The sequence below is a fragment of the Elephas maximus genome, chromosome 23 (assembly GCF_024166365.1).
Source record: "Elephas maximus indicus isolate mEleMax1 chromosome 23, mEleMax1 primary haplotype, whole genome shotgun sequence".
Lineage (NCBI taxonomy): Eukaryota > Metazoa > Chordata > Mammalia > Proboscidea > Elephantidae > Elephas > Elephas maximus.
The window spans coordinates 57,399,796-57,409,898 of NC_064841.1; the positions used below are offsets into that span (position 1 = coordinate 57,399,796).

At 41.0% G+C, this 10,103-nt stretch overlaps 1 protein-coding gene across 1 annotated transcript in view; it reads left to right on the forward strand.

Annotated features, from left to right (window-relative positions):
• ATP8A2 (ATPase phospholipid transporting 8A2) overlaps window positions 1-8,303 on the forward strand; it is a 705,555-nt gene extending 697,252 nt beyond the window's left edge. Inside the window, exon 34 of the mRNA XM_049867411.1 lies at window positions 8,192-8,303. Coding sequence (XP_049723368.1) covers window positions 8,192-8,218 — 27 coding nt within the window. The 3' untranslated portion in view covers window positions 8,219-8,303. The remainder of the gene's footprint in view (window positions 1-8,191) is intronic.
• The last annotated feature ends 1,800 nt before the right edge of the window (window positions 8,304-10,103 follow it).

Genomic DNA, 10,103 nt, shown 5'->3' on the forward strand with positions numbered 1-10,103 from the left:
GATTAGACAGGCCCATAAAATAAAATGAGACTAAAGGGGCATACCAGCCCAGGGGTCGGGCAGGAGGAGACTGGAAAGCTGGTAATTGAGAACCCAAGGTCAAGAAAGGAGAGTGTTGACATGTCATGGTGTTGGTAACCAATATCACAAAACAATATGTGTACTAATTGTTTAATGAGAAAGTAGTTATGTAAATCTTCATCTAAAGTACAATAATTTAAAAACAAAATCAGGATCGGTTTGGCTTGTGCTTCAAGGTTGGCTTACTTTGGAAGGGAGGTTTGTTGCACTTCAGCTGGGCCAAGGATGAGACCTTTCTCTCTACTAACCTGAGACGCAGGTACTCAGCATGCTTTGTAGAGTAAAAGCTTTGAGGAATGGGACCTGCATCACAGCAACTAGTTGAACAGATTTTGATTTCCTTACTTCTCTAATTAGAGGGCCAACTAAACAGCAGCTAACAATGAAAATAATTGCTCCTGCTTCTCCTTACCCACTGACCTCAGACACTTGGCCTCCTTCCTTGAGCCTTCCCACATCCACTGCCCTCTTCATCTCCTCTAAGTCCACTCTGACCTCCCTCCCTGCCTCTACTGGCTGCCAGGAACAAGATAGCTCTCTACAGAGAAGTAGTGCTGTGGCCCTCACCTGTGGGGCCCTCCTGGGACTTAGCTTTGGTGGCCAGGACACCGGGAAGGCCAGGCTCTCCTGACCTTGCCTCCACTTCTTCCTCAGCCAGGGCTCTTACTTCCTCACTCCAACTCCAAGTACAGGGCCAGTCTCCTTTCTTCTTTTGCCTCTTTGCTCCTGGGTCTCTTTCCCTCCCTGCCCCTCTCCTTCCGTCCTTCCCACATGGGGTGAATGGCATGTTTTTTAAAGAGGTGAATTTAAAGCATTATTATTAGGTCTGGTAATTGTCTGAGGAATATCACTTCCCCTTTCCGGCTCATTAACAGAATAGAGTGGCTGCTGTTACAGTCACCAACCGCCTCAATACATCAATCCTTTGTGTCCCACTGTTCCTGAGTATGTTATTTTTTTCCCATTAATTCTTAGTCTTATTTCTCTTAGAATTAAACAATTATAACCTGATATGAGAGGAATTCAGTCAGAGCAGAGTATTTGTGGAGCCACGGCATTTTTCCTTTATTTAAAGCTGGCCTTTTATGAAGCAGCCACAGAGATTGTTTTCATGCATTTACTCCTTAATGATGTGTTTATTTACCTAGACTCTCCCCATTCTCTCTTGCCATGGGTAATCCAATACTAACGGGTAGTAACCAAGATTCCCATTGAAGGAAGGAATTTTTCAAAGAAAACAAAGGGAATTGCTGGTTCAAAATTCCAGAGAGAAACGCTGAATCAAAAACCTACCAAAGAGGATGTGAGAAAATAACTGGATGAAGAGAGTAATTCCTAGAGTAGGATGTTGCCTGCTACCTCGGCAGCTACTCCATTGTTTACAAGTGGTGTTTTGTTTTAAGGAGATTCTTCTCCCAGAATATTCTGGTAGCTTGTCCTAACATTGTCAGACACTGTTATATCATCTCTTGGATGAGGTGTATGTTTTTATATACAAGTAACTAATCAATCATGGTGTTTAGTTTTCCAGATTACCTAAAATGGCTCCTTCCAAAAGAAGTTGGGAGGTGGGGATGCTGATGGTGGAATATTTATTATTGAGATTAGATCACAAATCTCAACTAGCTTCTATTCTAGAAGATTCTCACTGTGGAAATGGTAACATTTGGCTCTTGTTAGGTGTGAGTGAATGTGCTTTGTGTGTTTAGCACCTTGTTTTTTACCTCTTTCAGCCTCCCTATTTTTTGTCACATCTGCAAGGACAGTCTGCCTTTTCTAAAAGCAGGTCACAAAATCCAGACTAGTTGTGTGAACTGTGGCTGACATCCCACATGGCCTTACGCAGTCCACGTTCAGCTGATGAAGACAAGTTCCCAGGCAGAAAGTCCCTGGGGTCACCCTGCGGAAATTCCTTCTAGTGGCAGCCTAGAGTGTCTTTTGCTGTCTGCTGGCTGTTCAGTGGCTTATAGGAAAAACATTCTGCGTCTCAGGGCCTTCTCCAGTAGGTTTTTCAGGGATATATATTGCCATGAGAGAAAATATTAGGAGGCTCACTTAGCATTCAATAGGGGGGTACTTTATATCTGCAGTAATGCCGGTGGGGAAACCCTGGTGGTGTAGTGGTTAAGTGCTATGGCTGCTAACCAAAGGGTTGGCAGTTCAAATCTGCCAGGTGCTCCTTGGAAACACTGTGGGGCAGTTCTACTCTGTCCTACAGGGTGGCTATGAGTCGGAATCGACTCGACGGCACTGGATTTGGTTTTTTTTGGTTTGGGAATACCAGTGGTTTGTTATAAAATCATATTTACAAAGAAAAGGGTAATCAGCTTAGGCACATTGACAACATCTAGTCAACTGGTAGACCCAGAACATTTTCCCAGGTACTAGTCAACTGTACAAGGAGCCTTGGTGGCACAGTGGTTAAGTGCTCAGCTGTTAACCAAAGGGTCAATGGTTCAAACCCACTTGCTGTTCTGAGGGAGAAAGGTGTAGCAATCTGCTTCTATAAAGATTATAGCTTTGGAAACCCTGTGGGGCAGTCCTACTCTGTCCTGTAGGGTTGCTGTGAGCTGGAATCGACTCACTGGCAACAGGTTTGGTTTTTTTTGTTTTTGTTTTTGTTTTTTTTGGTTTGGCAAGTTTAGTGTAGGTAGTCTGTATGAACATCCAGGTGATGTGATTCCATTTGTGTTAAGGTGAAAAACTTGCAAAAGTAACTTATGGTGTTAGAGGTCAGGATAGTATTCCCACTTGGGGGGGAGAGGATGCAGGCTTAACAAAAGGGGGTGCAAAGCGGCTTCTGCCAAGATTCCAGTGTTCTGATCTGAGTGCTGGGAACCCAGGTATTCATTTTGTGAAAATGAAAAATCGTCTGAGGTGTACACGTGGGGTCTCTAGACTTTTTGTATCTGTATATACTGCAATAAAAAGTTTACATTAAAAATACGACCTGAGAGTATAAGGAAAAACTCCTTTCTTCAAGCAAACTTTTATTAATAATAAATTCAGGCAGGAGGGGGAAGAGGAAGGGAGCACATGTAATTAGGTGCCTTCCATGAGACAGGGGCTTTCTTCACATCCACCCCCCAGCGGCTTTTAATCACTCTTCAGAAGTTTAGGTTTGTCTATTTGGGGACCCCAGTTTGTTTGGTTTTTTATTTTTCTTTATTTGAACAAATCAATCATGAACTTATAAATTTGTTTCTGAATTGCGATAGAGTACTTTTTAATAATTGCCTCAAGAGGCTGCTTATGTAATGAATAATCTAAAAATGTTACTTTTCAAAACACTGATTTGGAAATGATTCTTGTTCAGATTTGGATGACAGTTAAAATCATGGGAGCTGATGGCACCAGCCAAGGAGAGCAGACAAAGTGACGGGAAAGGAATGAGACACAGAACCCTGAGAAAACTAGCATTTCCAGGGTGAATAGAAGGCCTTCTGTCACCAAAGCAAGCATGCCTTGGCCAGACATGGTACCGTGATCACTCGGTGAAGGCTGGTTGGATCATTAAATCTTGTTTTCTCTTTAGAAAAGTGGTATGGCTTTGAGCAAATTCTGTGTCTGAAATTTTAGCGAAAGGCTAGAAAATGTCCTGACTGAGAAAGTAGTAGCATTCTGAAACTGGTTGACACAGCACAGTTTTTCTCATTACAGAACTATATCTAACTGATGCCTGTAAGTATTTCTTATGCAATTTCTGAAACTGACTGATAAGCATGTTCTCTCTTTTTCTTTGTCAAGTTCAGAAAAGGTTCAAACAAGAAAGGAAGCAATAAAATATGGGGATTGTGTGTGGTAACTAATCAAGGGGGGCTGAAGTGACGAGATAGACAGTGAGCTCCAACATTGGAGCTGGGTTGCCTGACTGGGTGATATATAAAAGTTTACAGGGTTCATGGATCATTTTGTATAGATGGACATTGTATTGTAATAGGTCATTTTTTGTATTTTTAAGTTTATATGAGAATAGTATTCTGAAGTTTTCCCTTCTCATCTTCACCTTAATATGGCATTTTTTTCCTCTGATCTATCAATGACTACCGTATTCCTGCCCCCCCAGGTATTTTCATAAGCACAATATGCTAATTTTTTTACAGCAACAAGTGAAATAAATTGGCATAGTGCTTAAGAAAATACCTCGACAGGGGAGGGGAGGACACGGCAAAAAAAATGTAGAGCAAGCGTGTTATTTGCGTAAAAACAGGAGAATGTCAGGAAGCGAAGAATGTAAGTTCTGCCACATAAGAGAGACTCCTGTTTTCCAGTCTTTACAAACAAAGACTTAAAGATTATTTGTATACTATCTTCCCCAACCCCCAACAGGGACACCAGTGTCTATTAAAACCAAACCCATTGCTGACGAGTCAGTTCTCACGCATAGCCACACCGTAGGACAGAGCAGAACTGCCTCATAGGGTTTCCAAGGCTGTAAATCTTTATGGAAGCAGATTGCCTCATCCTTCTCCTGTGGAGCAGCAGATGGGTTCGAATTGCCAGCCATTCGGTTAGCAGCCAAGCACTTAACCATTGTGTCACTTCCAGTGTCTGTTAATTGCTATTAAATTTACTTTATTGTTATTTGTCATAAATATAATTTAATGATTTTTAAAAAAATAATAAAAGGATTTCATGATTTCAAGAGGTTTAAGATCCCCTAGGAGAATCATGGTCTGAATAAGTTTTGTTTAAATCACTGAAAAATAGAGCACAGTTGCCAGAGTTCTGACTCATAGTGTCCCCCTGTGTGTCAGAGTAAAACTGTGTCCCATAGGGTTTTCAGTGGATGATTTTTTAGAATAGACTGCCAGACCTTTCTTCCAAGGTGCCTCTGGGTGGACTCGAACCTCCAACTTTTCAGTTAGCAGCTGAGCACATTAACTTGGCTAAGAGGACTCCTTAAGAAATTATTTCATTTGTCTTAAACACTAAGATTTGGCCTAACCGTAAGTCTCTTTATACTTAACTGAAGTCCAATGGTAGAGCAATAAAGTGTTCTTAAAGGACTGTTATTTCAGACTTCGTATGGGTTTTATGGGACCCTTAGTTTCTTTCCTGATAGATATTATAAATATCTTTTCCACATCCTCCCTCCCATATGCAATACCTTCTTCTTAACCTTTATGGTGATTGATCTCCATGCAGGTTTCAATACTGTGGACCTCTCATTCCTTCTAGAAATTCTGCCTTTCTCTTTTTTCTAAAACATAGATCTCTCCTCTCTCTCTCTTTTGACTCCTCATTAACCACTGATCTCAATGGTTTGCCCTACTCCACGGCCCAGTGGAATTTGTCTGAAGGTTTCTTTCCTCAGCCAGTCTTTCCTTTTTTTAATTTGTATTTTCTCTCTAGATTATGTCCTATACACCAAAGCCTTCAATTCCAGCTAAAAACTAACTGCTTCCAAATACATATCTTTAGCCCAGCATTTTACAGTTGCCTACAACTCTGTTTACTTGGAAGAGGGAGAGTGATGCTTTCGTCATTGTAACTCTTCACATACCTAAAAGAGTACCTGATACACGGGAAATAGTAGCAGATGGAAAACATGCTCACGTTGGTAAAGGTTTCTTAATAATTTGGGGGATTTTAGTCTAAGGAAATGTGCCCAAACCAGTGAGGTACTGGAAGAATAAATGTAGAAGCTTCTTTCCCTGATCCGTTTTGGTACTTCTGCCTTGATGGCTGACGGGTCGTCTTCACAATTTTTAATTAAGACTCTGTCTATGAGGCTTCTTGTGGAAATGCACTTTGAGGATTGAGATGACACTTTGCAGAACAGTTTTTTCCCCTTTATTCTTGTGGGCATACTGACTTAGAGCTAAGCCCATGGAGCAGAAACACTAAAACATTTGGGAGCTTTTTTTTTTTTTTTTTTAAAGGGGGGAACTTTTATTGCCAGAAGTGAATATCCCATAGAGCTGAAGAAAGGCCTATGAAATTTAGCTTTTAAAAACAAAGCTGTGTTTAAGTTCTGTGGAAACAGAAGGTATTGCTTAGAAATGAAATGGCAGATGTTAGAAAAATTTGTTTTAAAGCATTACTCTCAGGTTAAGTCATGTTACAACCTGGAACACATTTCTACTACTCAGCAGAGCTCAGAAAATGGGTAGTGGTTAAGAGCTACCACTGCTAACCAAAAGGTTAGCAGTTCGAATCCACCAGGCACTCCTTGGAAACTCTGTGGGGCAGTTCTTCTCTGTCCTGTAGGGTTGCCATGAGTTGGAATTGACTCAACAGCAATGGGTCTGGATTTTGGTTTGGGTCATAATAAGATTCACAGTATGGGATGTGACACATGTTTTCTGTCGTGGCGAGGATTAGAAAGTGGCACTCTCCTTTTTTTTTTGTAAAATATCATTTCTGTCTTCCAGAGTTAACCTAATAAAAAAAAAAAAACAGTTGAAAATGCAAGCTACATTGTCTTTGAGATTTTTTTCTGGGGGTGCAGTGGTTAAGAGCTACAGCTGCTAACCAAAAGGTCAGAAGTTCAAATCCACCAGCCACTCCTTGGAAGCCCTGTGGGGCAGTTCTACTGTGTCCTGTAGGGTCACTATGAGTAAGAATCAACTTGATGGCAAGGTGCTTGGTTTGGTTTGGTTTGGTTATACATTACTCTAAAAAGAACAACCCACTGCAGTCAACATGATTCCTATAGGAGCCCTGGTGGTGGAGTGGTTAAGCACTTGGCTGCTAGCTGAAAGGTTGGTGGTTCAAACCCGCCAGCCACTCTGAGGGAGAAAGATATGGCAGTCTGCTTCCATAAAGATTACAGCCTTGGAAACCCTATGGAGCAGTTCTGCTCTGTTCTGTAGGGTCACCGTGAGTCAGAATCAACTTGATGGCAGTGGGTTTGGGTTTTTGGCTTTTTCATACATTACCCTCACTCAGTTTTAGGCTTACCTGTGGTTTTTTTCATGTGTATCTGATGTTTCTTTAGAGCAAAGTTACACTACTCAAAAATGATCATGTTAAAAGCACACAGAATTGGGAACGGAGTAGAAATAGGGCTGCTTCTTGGATCGGAGCCATTTGATCCCTGCCACTACCCCACCCACTCCAGTGGATTTTAAAAATAAATAAGTTAGGAGCTCTGTTAGGTGTTTTCTGGGTAACATTGAACGGAACACACCGCAGTTTCTGCCTCTGCGCCTAAGTGTAAGACTGTGTCACCAGGTATAGTCAATGTACCCCGCTCTGGAAAATGGACAAAAAGATGGTTTTCTGTTCTTTGACACATTAAAAAAAAAAATCACAAGATTACATATCTAACAGATGAATTAGACTAGTGTTTTGTTGTTGTTTGCTTGCTTGCTTTTTTTATTTTGAGACTTCATAATCTTTTTTTTTAAGATGTTTGACCTTTGAATTTATTAATTTTTTCTCTCAGTTTTACTAATAGGTGGGGTCAGTTTGGGTGCTTACCATGCAGAGCCTGTCTTGGCATAGTGTGCCACATCTTTGGTTATGAGATAACCAGTTCGGCCTTAGGAGTAGACTTTTCTTGACACTTAAGAAGAGTAAGTTCAAAGGCAATAGATACAGCAAATGAAAACTTTCTTTTCTCACACACGTACTTCTCAGTGACTCTTCTTCTTCTTTCCTCCACCTGTGCTAATCGTATTCTGAAAAGGTTCTCTGCATACATAGTGCAGTACTCTCTCTCGTTCATGGCTGGAAGCTTCTCTCTGCCTCCCCCGGCACTGTCATCGCCCGTTAGTTGGCACAGGTAACATGTCTTGGGCATCACACAGGGGTTTTATGTGTTTGACTCTTTTTCACATGAAAATAAATGATTAAATGATTCCTGATAGAAAATAATCTTTAAAAAATACCTAGGACTGAGAGCATTAAATGTTAGTACACAGTATTAAAAAAAAAAGTGGTAATAAATATTAGAGAGGTCTTGAAGTTTGGATTGTTTCCAGCAAACGTGGACGAATCATTCAAATGGTGATTATCTTAGGATAGGTGGTGTTGTAAGCTGCCGTTGAGTCGGTCCCCAACTCACAGACACCCGGTGCACAAAGGAAGGAAACACTACCCGGTCCTGCACCATCCCCATGACTGTAATTTTTTAAAGTAGAGGGCTTTCCTTTCTTCCTAGTCCGTCTTAGTCTGGAAGCTCCGGTGAAACCTGTTCAGCATCATAGCAACACGCAAGCCTCTGCATTGGCCAGAATCGAACCAGGGTCTTCTGCATGGAAGGCAGGAATTCTACCAGTGGACCACCACTGTCCTCTCAGAGCAAGTGCAGAGAAGGTTATTACTGGCAAGCATGGATGATGGTGAGAGTTGGTGAAAATGCCTGAGCCATGAGAAGAAGCACTTCTGGAAGCTTCTTCCAGCCTGGGTGCTGTGGGATGTGGGTGGTGAATGGTGCTGGGCCAAAGAGCTTTGTAGGTAATATTGGGGGTAAGGGAAGCTGAGAGTTGGTTTGAAGAGGAGAAAAAAGAAAAACGTGCTAAACCGAAAGGACTATGGGAGTTTGTGGCGTTGTAGAACTTCTCTTGGGTAAGGAGCTACAATAGCATTTATGTTTATGTAAAAGGAAAAAAAAATCACATGTGGTAATTGGAATTGAGAAATTTTAATGTGCCTGATATTCCTCCAAAAGAATTAAATATTACACTCTGTCAATGTTTATTTTATTATAAAATATTTGATGATTATATTCATACATGTATTAGATATGCATCATTTCAAGTGTGACTTTTAAGAAGAAACCCAGTCAGTAAGTAGAAAGGAAGAAATACTTTAATTATCTATCAGTTTTTCCATTAAGTTCATATACTAATCTTTGAAGCAGGAATCTCTGCTTCAGGGGTTATTTTCTGAGAAGAGTGAATTTTGTTGTTGGGTGCCATTGAGTCAATTCTGACTCATAGCGACCCCATGTAGCAGAGTAGAACTGCACCACAGGGTTTTCTCGGCTGCAGGTTTTACAGGAGCAGATCACCAGGTCTTTCTCCCACAGCTTTTGAGTAGGTTTGAACCTCCAACCTTTAGGTTAGCAGCCAAGCACTTAACCATTGTGCTACCAGGGCCCCTTGAGAGGAGAGAATAGGCATGCCTTAAATTTGTGTTTATAACAAAGAAATTGTTATGGATGGCTGAAGTTTCAAAGTTAGATTGGTTTCACGCCAGGGCTTGTTACCTAAACTACAGCCACTCCACCAAGGCTTCTTCTGGCCTATTGGCTGGGAAAGGATCTTCAAACAGGATATGGTGATTACTTGTAAATGATCATTGCTCATTCTGACAACAGCTCACTACCGGATGCCCGTGGGACCATCTTCTGTTAAAAATGCATGTAAAGATGAGTTAGATGAAAATATCATATGTACAGCATTATAAATATTAGCTCATCTACCAAATCCGAAGATGCCTGAGTAAAGATAACTCACAATAACTTAGTTCTCTTAACGTAGATCTATTAAGGGGCTAGCCTTGTAAAAAAGGATAGCAATAAAAATAATAAAAAAAAAAAAGACAATCAAATGAAACAAGAATGTGAGGTTTAAAAAGGGCAATGAAAAAGTTCACAGAGCAGGAAAGGAGTTGAAGGTTGCTCAGCAGTTCCTCAGGAAACTGTTTCCCTTCTCATCATCTCTGCATTTCAAAAAGCAACGTGATTGCAATCAGGAGATATTACCTGACTGCCAAGTAACCTGCACAGTGAAGTGCCGATTATATCTCCCCCATCCAAAGACTTGGGGGCACATTGGGCATTTTTCTGTATAGATTGGAGCATTTGTACGAATGATTCCATTGAGGAAGAGGAGCTGTTTTTCAGCATGGTGCAGAATAGCCACACATACACACGCACGCACACACACGCACACAGTGAACACTTTCGGACAATTCCTTTTTTTTAACTGATGCCACCAAGCATTTCAACAGAATATATGTAATTGACTCTTTCAGACAGTCAGTCTAAAATATAAATAATCAGATGTGTTGTATTTATGCTTTATTCTTTGCCCACCAGATAAGGGCTTCTTATGGATAGAAGCTGG